The sequence below is a fragment of the Stegodyphus dumicola genome, chromosome 1, assembly GCF_044657685.1.
Source record: "Stegodyphus dumicola isolate Sdum_Otavi_A_Nest chromosome 1, ASM4465768v1".
NCBI lineage: Eukaryota > Metazoa > Arthropoda > Arachnida > Araneae > Eresidae > Stegodyphus > Stegodyphus dumicola.
Window position 1 is genome coordinate 128,276,895 of NC_140768.1, and position 21,128 is coordinate 128,298,022.

Here is a 21,128-nt window from a genome sequence, read left to right on the forward strand (position 1 = left end):
TAATGAGGTCAAGTAATGAGGCCGTGGATGCACTTGTTAAAAGAGGTACAGCAGTAACCTAATCGTTTGGCAAGAAAATTTCACATAAATCAGTGGCTTTAGTTACTCAACTGAAAATTGAGGATCATTATGCATCCAGACTCGTTGACATGTCTCAAGTTTGTCGTTGACAAAACTCGTTGACAAGCAAGTCAAGTTTATCGATGACAAGCTTTGATGAGAGGCTATTCTTCGGCAGTCTGCAAGTCCGAATGCAAAGACTTGTTGTTTTCAGTTGTTTTCAGTATGATCAAAGTTACAATTACCTTGCAAATGCTTACACTTAAGCCGACTAGCGTTATGAATAATTTGGACTGTATCTCCTCGAGCGGTATTATAATAGACACCATTCTTTTACTTCATTGTTCCTTATGAGCAGAGTTGGATTAACCTTTAAGCAAAATAAACAGTGCTTATGTATCAAGGAAAGGGGGCATAACAAAGTACTTAAAGATACAAAAAGTACATAGGGACTCAAGGAAAGGGGTCACCACTAAAATTCCCAATTGCCAATTTTACATAGAATGTATAGTGCATTTAAATCAAGACCAATAAAAAACAATGGGGGAAAAATAGGCATAAATATGTATGAAGGCACCAAAATCTCTTAGAAAAATTTTATTCCGGCCTGCTTGTTCAGCAGAAGTATTTTTATTTTTAACTGGGAAGTAAGACGAGATTATGGCTTTGTAGTCATAAGAAGCATAAGACTGGGCTGCGTTCAGACGAGGGCATAAATGTCATAACTGGTTTAAGCCGAGCTTCGTTGCTAGGTAACCAAACCTGTATCTCAAAAACTGGTTTAGGGACTTGGCATAAAGTTCGAAATTTCCGATTTTATATTGACTTGGTATAAAGAGTCGACCAATCATCCACACATGCGCAAATTTAGCTTTTTTAATTGGCTACGGCTATTATACCCTATCTCGCAAGTGTGAACGGAACTCCTGTATTTTATGCCTTATTACTATGCCTCTATGACATTTACGCCACCGTCTGAATGGAGCCTAAGTCGAGTTTTGTTGCTGGGCAGCCAAACCTTACTGCGTTAGAAAAAAACTGGTTTAAGGATTTTGCTTAAATATGTCATGTAAATTTAAAATACGAACTGTGCTTCAGTCAGCTAAATATATATGGTGCTTGCGACCTATCAAACGAGATGAAGATAAGCGCCAACGCATTTTCCGCTTCTACTTAAAATGTTTTGAGTGATGAAGATGAGATATGAAGATGAGAGCACTGCAGAAAGAAAGGGTACTTTTTGTGCAAAAAATTTCATTTTCTTCCATCTTTTAGGCATAAGGGAGGTCACTAGACAGGAAAGATTATGTTCTTGCAAGGTTCACACCCTTGTTTTCGACGCTCGAGACAGCAACGTAATTTATTTATCCGCTCAGTGATGTCACATTACTTACAGAAGTGGGGATAAAGACAAACCTTGCTTTGGAGCAGATGTATTAGAATCACATAAAATAAAATAATATTTTTCAGTTATTTAATTTTATAATATCATTTTTGTGATTGAATTATTTGTAATTCATTCTGAAGTCGTACGTAAACTGACCTCCAAATATCTGTAATAAAATATTTGTTTAAAACTCCTGGTTTATATACGGAAATTTCTGACATTATATTAGGAAATCTTGCATTAGGTATGTTTTGTCAGCTGCAGGTAAACAGAAACTTAAGGATAATCATAAAAAGTTATTTCTAGTCAGAGTGGTATTTTCAAATTGGTTTAAAATGTAAATTATTGTTATGATGATTATGATATAAATATATTATTATCGTAAAATATAATGTTAAATGAAATAAGAAATGGGTATTTATAAAATTCCGACCATTTAAAATATCGAGAATATCTTTAGTAAACTATTTTAGTAAGTATTATACGTATATATATATTACTTTACGTAATACATATATATTAGGATTATATATGTATTTATTGCTTAACACATGCTTAACACTTGCATTCATTGCTAAATTCATTGTTTAACACGTTTGGGCTTTGCTACTGTACAGGCAAATTTATTTTTTCGTTTCAAAAACTTTTGTTGCGCTTTTGTTACAGATTTTACGAACTCATTATAGCATACAGTCGCTCACAAAAATGTTCGGACACTTACAAGTTTCAGTGAAATATTGCTTTATTAATTAATAAAAAATTGATATTTTAGAATGGGAATTTTTTAATAATGTCTATAAATTTCTCTTAATAACTACATTAATTATTTTATGAACATATTAAAACATATTTTTTGGCAAATCAATAATAATAAAGTAACAGAAAAGTTACCTCTCAAAAGTCTTCGTACACTTTAAAGAAATCTGCATATATTAGTAAATATTATAGTATTTCTGTCAGTTAGTATTTTGTAGTATATACATAGACATAGAGTTAACCATTTTTTTGTTAATATCTGCATCAATGTTCCTCCATTCTTCCATCATTACTGTTTATAGTTCGGTTTTTGTTTTACTGTTGTGTTTTCATACTCTAACCTCTAATTCTCACCAAAGATGTTCTGTTGGATTTAAATCTGGTTACTGAGGTGGTGTTTTCAGAACTTGTGGAACTTAGGATCGATACTCTGATAAAAAAAAGAAAAAGTTGATTCCAGTATCCAAATTTTAAATTATCTTTTAAAATATTTAAATAAAGAGCATGGTTCATTGGGCCATCGATAAATACTAAATTATTTTACCCTGATGTTGACATGCACCCTCATACTAGAACACCTCCATCGCTATGTTTTACTATTCCAACCAAGATATTGGGATTAAGCTCCTCCTTTTTTTTCTTTTTTTTCCCCTCCATACAATTATATGCCCATAGGAACTAAAAATGCTAAATTTGCTTTCATCTGCAAATAAACAGGATTCCAATACGTTTCGAGCTTATTTACCATCGATTTTGAGGAGAAATGTCTAAGAAATAAGTCAGTATTAAAAATTAAAAAGTTTGGTTTTATTCAAAATCACATTGAAATAATATGAAAAAATATTGGGCTTTATATTCGAATTCAGTTCCGGGTTACAGCGCTTTTTCTCCAAATTCTTAAAAGTGTCCGAATACTTTCGTGAGACACTGCATTTTTATATTTTATTTTACATTTTTTTATAAAATTTCATTTATTTAATTTAATTTTCATATGTTGGATTATTTCTCTTTTACATGTTTTTGGACGCGGTACACTCAAATTGTAAATTTTTATTAGATTTTTAAACTTATTTATAATTTATGCTATTTTTTTAATCCCGCTTGTATGGTTTCAAAATTTGCGTACAGTTTTTGTTTTCAATATTGCATTGAATATTAGTATATGCTTTTACTTTCAAGTATTGAATAATTATTTTTACAAATTTGTTTTTAAACTCGATCTACTCAAAACATTTTTAAACATGTGTTTGTTATTTCGCAAATTTTTTGAATTTATCTATGTTTTTGGTGATAAAACTTTACAAGTTTTTGCATTGCCTAATTCGTTCTCTAGAGGTTGGACAGATAAAGACACAAATTACTTTTATTATTTTCCTAAGATTATTTTTAAATTTTAAACTTTAATTTGTGTCGTTGGCGGCTCCGAAACAATCTTTGTAAAATGGAATTTTTGTGCTGTAATATATTATTAAATAAAATGTTATATCTGCTTTTTATGAAGCTGAAACAAAAGGAAAAATAGGGGGTATCGGGGGGAAAATATCTGAGTAAGTACGATATATAGAAATCGTTTAATTACTCTTGTTTCTGAAAAAATTCAAATGGGAAATATCGATTTATTTAACCTTTTTAAGGAAGTATTGTAATCGCGAAAAGTTTCAGGCAATATATTTCAACGAAAATATCCATTTTGACAGCTAACAAATGCAATTTAACGATGTTTTTGCGTGATATCTGTGCGTAAGGACAGAATAAAAGACACCTTTCCTCCAAAAAAAATTATAAAACTGCTTTAATATTAATTCTGAAGAGAATTTTTCGTGGCGTCTGTACGAACGTATGTACATACGTATCTCGCATAACTCAAAAACGAGTAGCCTCAGAACGTTGAAATTTTGTATATAGGACTGCTATAACATGTAGATGTGCACCTCGTATTTTGGTTGCAATCGGCCTCACCAAACATATATAAATATATTTATATATATATCCACTCTGTTACCCGGCTCAGTGATCTCAGTATCTTTACTCTTATATGTTTGTAAATTGTACATTTTTTGCTTTAAAAATGATTGAATTATGTTGTTTTTCTCTTCCGGTTAAGGTTTTTATGCCTTTCGTAATTCTGGAAGCAATATTTGTACAATTATCAACAATTTAAAAGCTGTTTAAGTGCGGTTAAGTTTTAAATAACATGGCGGACATATTTGTTTACATTTGAAACAGCAGAATTGTAGATTTGTTGCCAATCTAGAGAGACTAAGCTTCGCAATACAAAAATAACGCCTTCATTTATTATTCCGAATTAAATCATGCTTAATCCTTTCTGGAATTTTTTCGAGGAAAAAAGTGTTAAAGATTTACTTCGTAATTTTTAATGCAGATATTTTGAGTTTTTATGTGTTTTTGCCTTGTCGCGAAGTGAGAGCTGAATTAATTGAATGAGAAATACTAAATCGTCTGTGAAAAACTGTTTCTTTTCTGTTTTGTTTGCTTAATTTCTTTCATACATCGTTTTAGCTTTATTATAGTATTTGAATAGAACATGTGGCAACGACAATTCTTCAAATGATATAAATTTCTTGCATTCAGAGTGTCGTTATAGTAAACAAATATAGTGAATTTTAAAGAGTGCATTTATTCTATTGTGGTTTATGCGCTGTCGACGAAGTAGATTTAATTCAATCCAATCAATTTAAATGAAATTCAAGAAAAAATGCATATAATTTAATATTCCGTACAAGTTAAGTCATGTGGTGTACACATCAGATTTTTTTTAACATCAGATTTTTTTGTTATCATTATTTATTAAACATTATGTTCTTCGCATTCAAACCACATAAAGTTCAACTCAACAGCAATACCACAAAATATTTAAAAACAGTTTATTTTATTTTTTATTATTATGGCATCACTGAACCGTTTAGTATGCTCTTTTGGTTTGGAAAGCGCTACATGCATTGAAATAATAAATATCTCATAAAATATATATGAAGATAAACTTAACATATATTTTATAAGTAAAGTTATTAAATATTGTTGGGAATGGCATCACTACGCCAGCGAATAAAAAGCCAGATAGAGACTGACGTCATGGGACGCCAGAGGAAAACGAACAGTTCCGGTTCAGTTAGCTAAGCACGATGTTTGCATGATGTGGCTAGATAGATATTGTAGCTAGATAAATATTTTATATTCTTTTAACTTGTCTTTATGTGTAAATAAATCTTTTTGCTTAAGTTTAAATGAAGTACTCCATTTATGACGAGATAGCTGTTAATTCATCGGGTAGATGACTTACGAATCCCTTCTGAGCTAGCCATTGTTCGGACGTAACGCCTTACGTAACATAAGATTGTGGCGCCAAGACGTGGGGCGCGATAACAGCTAAAATAAATTGAAAATGGAGCTTACACAGCTGAAAACCGAAAGAAAATGTCTAAGAACTTCCTTTACCACATGTGCAAACAAAATTGATGCAGAACTGAAATCAGATATTCCTGATTTGAAGCTACTTTCGATTCTGGAACAACAGCTTAGAGACGAGTTTAATCGACTTGAAATTTGCCAAAAGGAAGTAACGTCACTAATTCTACAATCTAAAGAAGCTGAAAAGCTATATGAAGAAGATTTTATTTCGTCTGAGCCTTATAGAGATAAATATTTTGAACTGTGTTCTCAAATCGAAAAGCTGTCGAAGAATCCTTTACCTACTGAATTACCAGAGAAGCGCAAATTTAAACTGCCGAAGATCGAACTAAAGAAATTCAACGGCGAAGCAAAAGAATTTTTGACGTTTTGGAGCCAGTTTTCGAAGATCCATGAAGATCCGACGATTCCAGATGAAGATAAATTCCAGTACCTCCTGCAAGCAGTTGTTCCTCAGTCCAAAGCCGCACGGGTAGTGGAGAGCTTTCCGGCAACGGCCTTGAATTATCCGAAAGCAATCGCCCAGCTTCGAGAGAGGTTTGGAAGAGGAGACTTACTTGTGCAGATATACGTCAGAGATCTTCTAAGCATGGTTATGCGTAATGCAAGCAGTGGACGTGTGAAGACGGATCTTCCCACTCTCTACGATGATTTAGAAACCAAGATTAGAGCTTTAGAAAGTCTTAGAAGAACGCAAGAGAAGTATGGTGATTTCTTAACGCCTTTAGTTGAATCCTGCCTGCCCGAAGAAGTATTAATTGCTTGGGAGAGAAACAGAAATTTAAAAGAAGCACCTCAGCCTGATGACCGATGCCTTGAAAATTTGATGAATTTTCTGAAACAAGAAGTGAAAGGAGAAGAGATGGTCGTGTTAGCCCGCACTGGGTTTGGTTCTAATCATATTTCTAAGAAAAAGGATACACTAAATAAAAATTCAGATTCTGCCACCTCAGCTGCGTTAGTAAGTACATCAAATTCTGAGAGCCCAGGTAAGCGCAATTTTAACTGTCTCTTTTGTGAAAAACGGCACCCAACTAAAGAATGTTTTTCTGCTAGAAATATGACATTAGAAGCTAAGAAAAATATATTAATTAAAAAAGGGGCCTTTTTTGGATGTTTCAGATTTGGTCACACTTTTAAAACATGTCGAGTAAAAAATTCTTGCATGTACTGTAATAAAAATCACCATTCTTTAATGTGTCCCAATCGCCAAGAAAAAGGCGCAAATGAAAAGTCTAAAAGGGACGTAACTGAAACCAGTACATTAACTAATAACTGTAAAACAGAAAATGTCTATTTAATGACTCTAATAGTTAAAATTAAATTTAAGAATGTTGAGCTTAAAGTACGCACATTACTGGATACAGGTTCTCAGCATTCGTATGTCAGTAAAAAATTAGTAGAGAATTTAAATTTAAAACCATTAAGGCAAATTAAATTGAAGCATTCGTTATTCGGTGGAAGAGAAACGCGAACGCAGATTCACGATGTTTATAATTTGTTGATTTCGGCATTAGATGAAACTTTCTCCTTTGAAATCGAAGCACTTTCCGAGAGCAAAATTTGTGGCACAGTGCCAAAAGTGAATGCTAGTGAAATTCTTAATGAACTGAAAGATAGAGGCGTCAGTTTGTCTGATTTGGGTTCTTCTGATCGTGAGATTGATCTGCTTTTGGGAGCGGATATTGTGGGCGCTTTATTTACTAATAAATCTGTTCGGTTGGAGTCAGGGTTATTTTTGATTGACACTTGTTTGGGACATGTGTTAACTGGGAAGCATGAGTCATTTGGAAATAGCAATGATGATACTGTTTTGAATGCAATTTCGTTGTATGTTAGTAATTATTCGATAAAAGATTTGTGGTCTTTAGAATCCATAGGTATTTCAGATCCCATTGAAAATAATAGAAAGAATTTAGAACATTCTAGAGTTTTGGAAGAGTTTAAAAATAATGTGAAAATTCTTTCAGACGGTAGATATGAACTTTGTTTACCTTTTAAATCTGATGTGGCCGATTTGCCGACAAATAAAGATTTAACTTGGAAGCGGCATAAAAGGATGTGCCAGCGAGCACAAGATAAAGCATTTTTAGAAGAATATACTACGATTTTTCGGGAATGGGAGAAATTGAATATAATTGAAAGGGTAACTGATAATGCTGAGACGGGACATTTTTTACCTCATCGGCCAGTAATTAAGGACAGTACCACTACAAAAATCAGACCTGTCTTTGACGCGTCAGCCCGAGAAAGTGGTAAATGCTCTTTGAATGACCTTTTGTATAAGGGTCCGAACTTACTAGAAATAATTCCAGAGATACTTGATAGGTTTCGAATTCATCCAATAGGATTATCTTATTGAGAAAGCATTTCTGATGCTAAGTATAGCCCCTCAACATAGAGATTTCTTGCGGTTTTTTTATCCGTCCGAGAGTGAACAGATTGTTTACCGACATTGCAGAGTAGTATTTGGGTTAAAGTCGAGTCCATTTTTATTGGCAACCTCAATTACACATTTATTAGGTAATGTACCATCTGAATTTGATGCTATAGCACAAAAACTGAAACATTCTTTTTACGTAGATAATTGTGTTTGTGGTGTTGCAAATATTGAGGAGCAGGAAGATTTTATTGTAAATGCAAAAGATATTTTGTCACGGGGTTGCTTTAATTTAAGAAACTGGGAGAGTAATGTAAAATGTAAGTATGTTTTTAATAGTACTGGTGTCACGAAAGTACTGGGAATTTTGTGGGATCTTGATAAGGACACTCTTAAGTGTAATTTAAACTTTAATCTCGTAAGTGAAGATCAGAATTTTACTAAGAGAATCATTTTAGCTACAGTTCACAAAATATATGATCCAATAAGTCTGTTGAGTCCTGCAATCTTACCACCTAAGCTTTTACTGCAGGAAACGTGGAATTTAAATCTAAAGTGGGATACTCCCTTACCAGATAGTATTCAAATGTCTTTTAAAAGATGGTTTAGAGCAGGGGTCTCCAAACTACGGCCCGAGGGCCACATCCGGCCCGCGGATAGATTTTGTCCGTCCCGCGGAGAGCTAGCATACTTGAAAACTCCTTTTAGAGAACATATTTTTTATAGAAAATTAAATTTAGTTTACTGAAGTATTATAATTTTATGTTGAATAATTATTAATATGACATCTACATTGATATGGTCATGGGCTAACTACTCATAAAATTGTTGTAGGCTTATTGTTATTGTTTTTGTGATAAGTTGGATAAAGAAACACAGAACTGTAATGAGTAAAGACATGTATAATATGCAGAAAATTTAACTTCAGTATATAATAACTAACAAATTATTGAAATGAATCCAACTAACATTTTATACATTTTAAATAAAAACATAACTTATAAAAAGTATAATGACATATGAAATACTAATGAGATTTATGTAATTGAGATTTTCCACTGACAATAGTTTGTAGTTGTGGACTACTTTTACTTGTACCAATTATTAAAAGAGATTTAAGATGCTCATCAGTTAATTTAGATCTGTAAACATTTTTTGTGTACTTCACTTTCGAGAAGGTCTTCTCACACAAATAAGTAGTACCAAAAACAGAAAAGAGCCCACGAGCAAATTTATGCAAATTATCAAATTGTGTCAGTGGAAGACTCTTATAAAATTCCAACAAAGATGAGTTTTGATATTTGTTCTTAATTATATCACTGCACTGTAGATCAATCATTTCCATTTGAAGTTCCGGGGCTAGGGTTTCAATGTCAGTATCAAAAGGATTCTGAAAAATCTTAATTTGATTCGCAATGGCATCAAAGTCCGAGAAACAAGTATCAAAATTTATTTTCAAATCACTCAAAGTTTCGATTGCAAAATCGGTAGGAAACTCAGTCTCAGTGGTGTTGGCTAAATATTTCACATGTTTTAAAATGTGAAAAACATTTACTTCGTAGTTGTGATTGAAACAGTATCAATTTCTTCCGGAATGATTTGATATTAGTGTATAAATCAGGAAGATGCTGGTTTTCTCCTTGCAATCTCAAATTCAGTTCGTTCACATGTTTTGTCAAATCAACATAGAATGCTAACTTCCACAGCCATGCGTTGTTTTGTAATTCAGTAAGAGGGCGATGCTTTTCATTCAAAAAAATTTCGATCACTGCTCGAAGTTCAAAAAAGCGCTGAAGGACTTTCCCACAACTAAGCCAACGTACGGCAGTATGATAAGGTAAGTCAGTTTCTCCAATCTCTTCAATAAATTGTCGGAATTGTCGGTGATTCAGCCCAAAAGATCTGATAAAATTAACAGTTGATATGACTGGTTTCAGAACTTCAGACATATCCAAACATTTTCCGCACAAAGACTGTTGATGAATGCTACAATGTAAGACTAATGGTTTTGAACCACCGTCATTTTCTACAGCCTTTGACACAAGAGCGACCACTCCTTTATCTTTCCCACTCATGTTTTTGCCTCCATCAGTTGTAATACATTTCAAGTTTTTCCATCGAAGGTTCTTTTGATTAATGGCCATTTCAACTCCTTTAAAAATATCTGTACCAGTAGTTGTGCCATGAATACTATACATATCAAGAAGTTCTTCATGCACTTCATAGCTTTTATCTACTCCTCGAATATAAATCAACACCTGAGCAGTATCTGACACATCCGTTGACTCATCCAAAGCCAAAGAAAACCACTCAACATGTCCATTTTTGTCGAACAGTTGAGAGGATATATTTTCAGCGATGTTTTGTACCCTTAGAGCCACAGTGTTTGCTGACATACTGACAGTTTTTAATAAATTTACCTTTTCAGGGCATATTTCTTCGGCTACTGCAATTATGCATTCTTTGATCATTTCTCCATCGGTGAATGGTTTTCCACGTTTTGCAATTTCAAGAGCCACACGAAAGCTGGCACGAGTTGCAGCCTCTTGTTCAGTTTTGAGTTTTGTAAATGAAGATTGCTGCGATTTCAATCCGCGCTTCATAGCTTCAAATTTTTCTGTCGCAAACTTCCTGTATATTTTGAGTAATTTTGAAAATGTTTTGTTTCATAATGACGTTTAATGTTATATTCTTTGAGAACGGCTATGCTTTCATTGCAAATCAAACATAGCGCCTTGTTACTGGACTCAATTACGAAATACTGAATGTTCCACTGATCTTTGAATTTTCTGCATTCACTATCAATTTTTCGCTTCTTTTCCATACTACTAAATCACACACAAAAGCAACAATTCAAATCAAAATACTGTTACAAAGATGTCTTAAACTTAAACACGCACAAACACGTTTTAAGGAGGTACGCACTATTTTATTTCACAACAGTGTCATAGGAACTGACTTCAGTACGTGCTATTAGCGCCATCTGTTAGCGATAGAAGGTACTACCTATTTCCACTTGTGTCCACCAGATGTCGTGTCACCTTACTCCTCATGGCTCGTACTCTACGACTAATCTAGAAATTACAGATAATGACAGGAAAATTAATACAGTCAAAAGTCGTTAATCCGGACTCGTCGGGACTTCGGCGATTCCGGATTATCGATTTTTCCGGATTATAGATCATCAGTTTAAATCTGGTAAGATGGCATGCACAAATTCTAAAATTAAAAATATGAAACCGTATTTTAGGAAATAAAGAACAATTATGATCTAAAGGGTATCAAAATTTACAAAAAAAGAAGCTTAATATTTATTTGTTTACTTTATTAAACATTTCTTTCAATGTAAGTTGTTTCGTTTTATGTGATAATACTTTCTCTTTAATTCTATAAACAGACATAATTTCTTGTTCAGTTAAAAAGCTCCGCTGTTCAAGTCCCCTAATTGCTATGCCGAGAATACCGACTAACTTGTCAATCGAAATTTTTTCGTTTTCACTAACCTCTCTGTCACCTTCTTCATGTCTTTATCCAATTTTTGCAGCAATTTCACTTTTTGTTTGACGGACATCGAGACATACTTTCGTTTTGTAGATCCTTTGGGAGCTCCAAATCGGAAATTGGCATAATCGAAAGTTCAAGTTTACTTTTATAAAATTTCTCTTACAATCTGCAAAAAATAATAAGCTGCATCCAGTTCGAAGATTAAGGTATAACGCAAGCATCAACATTAACTGAAATAGATAATTGTATAATTTTAGTTTATATCGTCCGTTATACGTTAAACGCGCACGCGAAAACGTATTCTGCACTTGCGCACACGCATATGCGCGTGCGCGTAAAGGTCTTACGCGCACGCGTAAACGCCTATGCGCATGTGTCAACGCGGCGCATGCGCAGAAAGTTTTCAGCTTTGAGGTTCGGATTATAGATCATTCCGGATTATGGGTGTCCGAATTAACGACTTTTGACTGTAATATGCAGTGTTGCCGTTTTGCGGACTTCAGTCCGATTTGCAGCCTTTTTTAAACGTTGCGTACTTTTTCGGACTTTTTTTTTCATCAGTGGACTATTTCACTTTTTACCACCGGCAACAATGATAATATGGTTTTGGCCCTCGGAACTTACTGGAGTAATCAGTATGGCCCTAAGGCTGGAAAGTTTGGAGACCCCTGGTTTAGAGAAATAGATGCATTGAGAGATATCGAAATCTCACGTTATGTTGAAATAAATGATTCCACTGAGATGCATGTTTTCGTAGACGCGTGCAAAGAGGCATATGCCACCTGTATTTTTTTTAGAACGAGAACCTCTCAAGGGGTAAAAATTTACTTTTTTAGAGCAAAAACCAGAGTTGCACCTTTGAAGAAAGTAACGATCCCTAGGTTAGAGTTAATGGCTTGCTGCATTGGTGCCAGGTTGGCATATTCAGTGAAGCAGGCTTTAAATGCCCATGAGATTAAAACAATATTTTGGAGCGACTCTAGGGTAGCTTTATACTGGTTAAAAGAACGTGGTGAATGGACAGTTTTTGTCTCGAACAGAGTAAAAGAAATAAATAATCTGTTTCCTAATAATGAATGGCGACATGTGCCAGGGAAAATGAATCCCGCTGATCTGATTTCGCGAGGGTGTTCCCCTAAGAAATTGTTAGAATCCTGCTGGTGGAAAGGCCCGGCATGGTTGTTGCAAGCAAGAGACAACTGGCCTGACACCGAAATATTGATAACGGAAACACCCGAAATAACACTTGAAAGGAGAAAGGTTAGGTTATGTAATATTAATTTGTCGGAAGAGAGAGTCCCGTGGTATGCCATTAAATTCTCAAATTTCGATTCAATAGTTAGAATGGTTGCATGGATATTGAGATTTATCAGTAATGTAAGATCGCGTCATGATAATAGACGGGGGGGGGAGAACTTCTAACGCAGGAGATTGAAAATGCTGAAATTCTGCTTATTCGTAATGTGCAAGCTCAATTTTTTCCTAGTGAAACCTCTATTCGGAACTTGTGTGTTTTCAAAGATGTGAACGGAATTATCAGAGTTAAAGCTCGAATTACTGAACGCATAGATAAGCCTTTCTTCATTTCACCTATTATTCTTCCTGATAAATGTATCTTTACTCAAAGACTGATTGAATATTTTCACCGAGAAAACTGTCATGCTGGAACCCAGATATTACTAAGCATATTGCGTGAAAAGTACTTTATTACAAGAGGAAGAAGAGCGATACGTAGTGTTCTGAAGGACTGTATTAAATGTCGACGATACAAAACTGAATCTCTCATCACTGAACCAGTTTCCTTACCTGCTGATAGAGTGGAAAATGCTGCAGCTTTCGAAGTAGTTGGTATTGACTTAGCAGGTCCTCTATTTGTAAAACGTGGGGACAAAGTATGGATGGTTCTCTACACGTGTGCTCTTTATAGAGCAATTCATTTAGAGTTAATAACGTCGCTTTCCACTGATGCTTTTCTGTTATCATTTAGACGTTTTGTTGCTAGAAGAGGAAGACCTAGAGTGGTTTATACAGACAATGGTACAAACTTTAGGGGAGCTTATAATAATTTTTTAGAAATTGATTGGAGTAAAATAACTCGACAAACAGAAATACAGAAGATCGAATGGAAATTCATCCCCCCCACTGCTGCCTGGTGGGGCGGATGGTGGGAAAGACTTGTTCGAGTAGTCAAAGAACTCCTTAGGAGAACATTGGGCAGAGCTGTTCTTACCTATGAAGAACTGGAAACAGTTATGTGCGAATGTGAAAGGGTAGTAAATTCGCGACCCCTGACGTATGTATCCGAAGATACAGAAGACTTAGTTCCACTTACACCTGCCATGTTTCTGACCGACAGATCCAATTTAGATGTAACTGATATAGATACAGTAGACACCAATCATCTCAGGAAAAGAATCAGATTTCGTGCAAAATTAATGGAAGATCTCCGAGTACGTTTTCGAAAGGAATATTTAGGACTACTTATTCAGAAACGACAGCAAAATTCACACTTTCCAAATATTCGCGTGAATGACGTTGTGTTAATAGGAGATGATATCAAAAAGAGATTGAATTGGCCTTTAGCCAGGGTTACGGAACTGATTCCCGGAAAGGACGGTAAAGTGAGAACAGTTAGATTAAGAACGCAAACTAACAATTTAGTACGTCCGATACAACGAGTGTTTCCCCTAGAAATCCAAGATGATGATTTGTCGGGTTCATGTCATCCAAGTGATCCTCAAAAACATCAATCTGCTGTAAAGTCTTCAGATTCTCATCGTGGAGACGACATGAGTACCTCTCATCATTCAGAAATTTCTGGGTCACCCCGATCTCCGGACTCAACTGATGTTTCCGATGTATGTGATAGTTCTAAGACTATAAAGACACGAGCTGGTAGAACTGTTAAGATGCCACTAAGACTGAACTTGATAGACTTGAATGTTTTGAGTAGCTATCCAGCAACTCAAAGGGGGGAGGATGTTGGGAATGGCATCACTACGCCAGCGAATAAAAAGCCAGATAGAGACTGACGTCATGGGACGCCAGAGGAAAACGAACAGTTCCGGTTCAGTTAGCTAAGCACGATGTTTGCATGATGTGGCTAGATAGATATTGTAGCTAGATAAATATTTTATATTCTTTTAACTTGTCTTTATGTGTAAATAAATCTTTTTGCTTAAGTTTAAATGAAGTACTCCATTTATGACGAGATAGCTGTTAATTCATCGGGTAGATGACTTACGAATCCCTTCTGAGGTAGCCATTGTTCGAACGTAACGCCTTACGTAACACCACAAATATAGAGACTTCTTCTTTGAATAGCAACAAGAAATGCCAAAAATATGACTCACAAAGAACATTATTTTCCTTACCTCTGGATGGTTTGTGACCAAAAATACCGCTGAATAAGGCGGGTATACGAATGCTGCCACCTAAATCTGTTCCAATGCCAATCACTGAAGCAGCAGCAGTGATCAAAGATGACTCGCCTCCTATGGAAAAAAAAAAAAAAAAAAAAGAATAACTAAAAATGTATAATCACCCCCTGTATATAAAGAAATAGTCTTCTTATTTATTAAAACTAACGCTTGTTATAACAATGAGAAAATTACATTCTTTTTTTGTCAAAAGAAAAGAATTCCATTATCTTTATCTCAAGGACCATCATTTCTTACATGGCAAAAATGGCTCATGAAAGTTTATTTGTAATTCTAAATATTTTAGTATATTAACTCCTATTTCCCCAATAATGAGTCGTAATACATAAATGAAAAGTTCTTTTTGTGATCATAGTATTCTAGTGAACACTTAACAGTGAATTTTATTAGTCTTGCTAGGAATTATGTTTACTTAGAAAAGTGTATACCGAACATTAAGTTTTTGCAAATAAAGTAGTCTCCCGACGGATTGAGCTGAAGAAAATGTGAAGTTCTGTGTTAAATCTGACTTGGATCACAAATAATAGTAAACGCACACAGAGGTTTCATTTACAGCTGCCACGAACTCATACATACGAACAATTTTTTTATACGAAAGGAATTGTGCTGCCATCTATTGGCAAACTGATTGTACATAATCATAAGCATAAATTTAACACGACAAAAAGTAATATCCCTGACAAAAAAGTTAATTTAGACAGTAGTTAATTAAAAAAAGAGATACTGGAAACAGATATTATTAATAAAAAGATTCAATTTACTTGTACTTTTAAAAGTTTGGTTTGTTAATAAATTCATTTGGCAACGTAAATTAAATCAGCATTCAAAAGAGCAAACTTCAAAAAACAAATAATAATAATAATGTTTTCCGATAACTCTAAATGGCATTTTCGATATTAATGTTTGAACATTTGAACATCAATTTTATACACTTAATTTTTTTTAAAGAGTTAGCAATTTAGATTATGCACAGAAAAATAATGAACTGTTGTGGATAAAAACCATTTCTAAATATTATGACATCGTGTACTATCACTGCTGTTATCCAACACATTTTATACTTTTCTTTTTGGTATTTCTCCCAGAAATTTTGTTTTCTTCTGATGGTCTGCGACATTAACTTTTCCATCATCGCAATAAACTATCTTAACTTTTTTTTAGAGAAAACCTAGTTAATCCGCAACCATGCTAATCCTCCTCTTGTTAATTGAAAGTTGACTGTATATTTATTAAAAATTTGCGGAAATTTATTACATTCCTTGAGAATATCTGGGAAAATTATAATTCGATACTCACGGTCCTTATTTGAAGGAGTAGCCTCCAGTGACAGATCAGAAAGTATTTTAAAATTAAAAAATGATTGAGAATGCAAAATTTCACCAAAGTTTTAATGAGAACAAAAAACTCGTCTTCCTTCATTTCACATTAGTTATTAGTTATATTATTAATCTACAGATAGAAGCACTAATAAAAGTTGACAACAGACTGACTGAAGTACCTGGAAAATCAGTTCATATTTTACAAATGTTTCATCGATCAGAAAACAGTGATAGAATTAGGAAAAGTATCGAATGAAATTCCTTTTAAGAGGAGGAAAAAAAAGAAAATGTGAAAAGTTTCAGATTTTAAATTACGTCCAAAGGGGCGTTTTTTTAACATTTTGTCTGTGACCTTTACTTATTAAATATCATGTTCTTCGCACTTAAAGCATAAAACTCAGTTCAACAGCAATAACGCAAAATAGTTTTAAATTGAGCATATATTTTAGAATTTCCGATACAAAGTCTCGCGTACTGGGGATAAAAATTTTTTTTCTGTACAACGTTGCCATTGCTGGCATTGAAATCCTTGAGTTTGTTAATCAAAAATTCTTTAAAATTTTACAGAATATGAAACCTATAGTAAAACAAATTCCAAATTTCAAATTTGGGTTCCACATGCCCATATTCGTAGGAGGATTACGTCATTCAAAATTCAATTTATCACAATGCGAGAAATATGCATACACTTATGCAGATTTTTCATTATTTAATTTCTTCAACTATAATAATGCAGGACTAACATTTGGGGGCAACAATTTGAAAAGTGAAACGGACATTTATAGAGAACTAAAAAAAAAAAAAAAAAAAACTGAAAATGAGGAAAAATGTTCGGTATTCTTTAAAACACGAAGTGAAAAAATGAAGGAATTAATAAATGAAACATATCATGCACGGATTAAAAGTTATTTTAAAATTAAGCGAAATAATGATACGACTTTTTGCGTCTTTTATCCTTTACTAAATTGTTTAACAAAAGGCCTACAAGAACACACTATGTCTCTATCAAATGCATTAAAGGGAACTTTTTATTTATGTATACTGTTTTGAAAGTCGCTAATTATCAGAAATTTAATAATCAGTAATATATTTCATTTAGTATAAATGATAATCTTAATACTAAATTAATGAAATTAGCATAAGGAGAATAACTGCATGACTATATGATACGTTTCGGAATCTGTCGGAAAACCAGAGATGGGAACTTTGCACAAGAACGAAATCTTTACCGCTGTGCATATAAAAACTTCTCAAAGCAAAACGGAAACTCATACGTTCTGATAAATTGAAGTATGTGGTTTTCTGTTTAAGTATGAGTGAATTTGTTTTAGCTTGGTATGTATGGATCTTACATGATGGTATTTAATTTTTATCTGTTATTTTAAATGAGTTATGCTACTAAAGCACTATTAGAAAAGTCTTTTTTTCGTTAAAAAATTATATTTTCTTGTCTCCCATATGATACTAAATTTTAGAGTGAACAGGAAAGAATGGTTCATTTAGCTATTAAACGGGAATAGTAATAATTGTAGATCATCTATCTGAAGTAAAATAATTATAAAAAATATTTATGATTAGCCGAACTGAGTGCATTAAATAAATGTTATTGATAGTTCTGTCTGCTTTTGTGTACATGCTTACCGTCCGCAAATTATCTCTTGGTCACATAAAAAGTGTTCCGTGTTTTCAGATTATTGTATCACATACAATTTCGATCAATTTTTACATACAAAGAGGAAAATAAATGGCTCTTGAAATGAAACTTTTAGTGAAAACAGACTTATTAAAAAAATACTAATAGTGCAGTTTGTGCTCTTGGGCCATAAGAAGTTACATATAGGTTTGTGAGAGTCTGAAACTTTAACAAATACATGATAGAATATATGGAATTTTCAGCTAAAATATTTTATTTTAAAAACATAGATTGACTGAAAGCAGAAGAGCTGAGTTAGCCTTCATTTTGAACTCGAGATCTGATGTTTAAATAACTACTAATGTCTAAATAAAACAATGAGTTCTGTTGAAACTAAATATTTTACTGATGTTTAAATGATGATATTATACTGATGTTTAAATAACTACTTATGTTTAAATAAAACAATGAGTTCTGTTGAAAATAAATATAAAGAATGAAACTAAATATTTACGTTTACACATTCTCACTAGATGGCAGCACCAGTAAATAAAAAAAAGGTCGTTGAAAGCGAATGATTAATATATTTCCATATTGATGTCTGCCATTGAGAGCTATGACCTACCGCTTTTCTAATGACCTTTTATTGTATTTATTGTAGACAACGGCTACCATGAGTCGCGAAAATTCCAGTAGCTGTAGGGAGTATGGTGATCTATTCCTCTCCATCCACGCACTGGCCTATTTTAAAAGCAGTTCAATTCCTTCTCGATATTTCAATACAGAATTTGCATTTGCTTAAAAACGGCAACTAGAGTCTGTTTCTTATAAATATACTGGTATTGAGATCTATTTCACTGCACACAGGACGTCGGCAGGCCTTACATAGGCATATGTGTCTATTTATTTATTACGTACGCAAGACTTTAAAAATACATTTAATGCGTTTCTTTTTAAATGCGTTCATAGTATGGTTTATTTGACGAATTTAGTAAAGAAACTGTTTTGTGCGAAATCATTCGCCTTCTGAACATAAATATTTACTTTTAAGAATAGGCCTTATTATTTGCTGGTGCTGCCATCTAATGAGAGCATTTTAAAGTAAATATTTAGTTTTATTATTAAATTAACTTCTAACATACATATTTGTTCTCCAAGGAGTGCTTGAATATGTATTGTTTGCGTAGTATACGAATATGATACTATTTTTTAAATAATTGTCATCACTAATATTGTTTATTAGGTTTTTCATTATTGTTAATTATGAAACATGTTCTTTATTTCACAAAATCGATTTAGACTAAATTAACAAATAATTATTTTTAAACGGAAGTGATTATAAAAAGGGGATCTTTTGCGTATACAGTAGGCGCAACTTAATGTGATCGCGTTTGTCCTCGGCTATTTTGATAATATTAATAGACGAGAAAAAATGTCCTTTAGTATAGAAACGGTATTTAGCTAATTTGATACCTATTTCAGTCAAAACATACAAGAATAAATACATATTTCCACAGCATTTTAAGTAGGAAAAACACTTGGTATCGGTGGATGTCTGCAAGCATTCTGAAAAGTTCAGTTATAAACTATGTTTAATGTTTCTAGATTTTATTCTATCGATGTCGTTCTACTAGTTTAGGAGTTCTCAACCAGAGAAATTCCTCTCTGGAGTGGGAAGAATTTCCTAGTTTCAGGGGGATGCGGCCGGCTTTAGGTTTTAAGTAATTAATTTTAGCTTTTAGATATAAAAAACTACTTTGATTCAAATTTTTATATTTATCAATATTTTCTACACACTTTGGTGTCCAATTTATAAAGCAAGTTAAAAAAGTCTAATTCTAGGTAAATGTATATATTTGTTTTTCGAGTTTAGGAAAGGAAGGGGGAAGGATTTCTTAGCAATGGTAAAAGGGGTGCATAGGGCAAAATAGAATTGAGAACTAACTCATCCCTAGCCTTAATACTCGTTTGTAATCTGCATTTATATAGGAAATTCACCAGTTTTATCTGTACGTTTTTCAGAAAGTTTATTACATGATGTGCTTGTATTTGTTTCAGAAAGGCCCTTGTCTGCCATTTTCTCCTGTCTGAAGAAGATAAGACTTGCCTGATCGTTCTCGAAATCAACAAATATTAAAAATCTAAGCAAAACTAAACAAAGGGTTGCTTGTTTGTCTAATTTTGAACAGCCAACTATTGAGCTATTGCTTTGTTTTTACAAAGCAGTCAATCTCTTATTTGGTGACATTTTTCAGTAATATGGAAATTCTTAAAATTTACTTTGACCACATTTAGAGAATTTATTCGGTTAGTAAAATTCCTTCTATAGCATTTTCATAACATTAACCGAATAACGGATCGCTATAGGCGATATATTTTACATATTTTGTTATTCGACACTTCCGTAATTCGATAACAATATCCGAATAACAACATTAACTGCGATCGGTTAACATTAACCGTTTCTCGCAGAATTTCATTCTTTGCGCGGTCAAATATCTTGGGAAAAAATTTTACATGAAATATAGTTTGAACTCCTGACCTAATTTACCAATGTTTTCTACCGTTTTATCTTTTGTATTTTAAAATTCGAATATTTGGAAATCTAGGACTAATAAAGCTGGACTTCCCGCTACTTATAAAACTGATCTCTGCTTTCCGTTAAAACAAAAATGGCGAAAAGTTATTAATCCAGTCAAGAAATTTTTATTAAAAAAAATGTCACGCTAAGGTCACATACCAAAGCGTTTCGTTTCATCATACATATTATTGTTGTTGCAACTAATCTCGCTTGTCTTTGCTCAGTCCTGCTCCCCAATTTTGAAGGAGAGAACCCTGGGGAAAACGGGTCTGAAGATCTCTCCTACCCTCAGCCTCTCAAGAGGACTTTCGGCTCGCCGCATATGTTATATGCCCCCATGTCGCGCAGATACTATGCCTTTACAAGCGTCCATGTCTTCTCGGGATTCGAACCCGGCCCCTTCGGTTCGGTAGTCAAAGTCAATAAACACTATCCCGGGTGGGCGGCCAAACATATTATATATATATCATATTCTAAGAACCACACAAAGTATCTATTTGTACAAATTTTGTGTCATAGTATATTTTTGATGAGTGACGAGTTTTGATGGATATTATCTAAATATGTATATTGGTGAAAGCGCTTTAAATGCTTTATGATCCTTATTTACGACTATTTTTATTGGTTCATTTCAGAACT

General features: G+C 33.5%; 1 protein-coding gene across 1 annotated transcript in view; it reads right to left on the bottom strand.

The window, feature by feature from the left end:
- The window catches only part of LOC118187872 (fatty-acid amide hydrolase 2-like), a 425,140-nt gene that overhangs the window by 22,073 nt on the left and 381,939 nt on the right, over nt 1–21,128 (bottom strand). Inside the window, exon 5 of the mRNA XM_085820389.1 lies at nt 14,891–15,010. Within this exon, the coding sequence (XP_085676515.1) occupies nt 14,891–15,010 (120 nt within the window). The remainder of the gene's footprint in view (nt 1–14,890; nt 15,011–21,128) is intronic.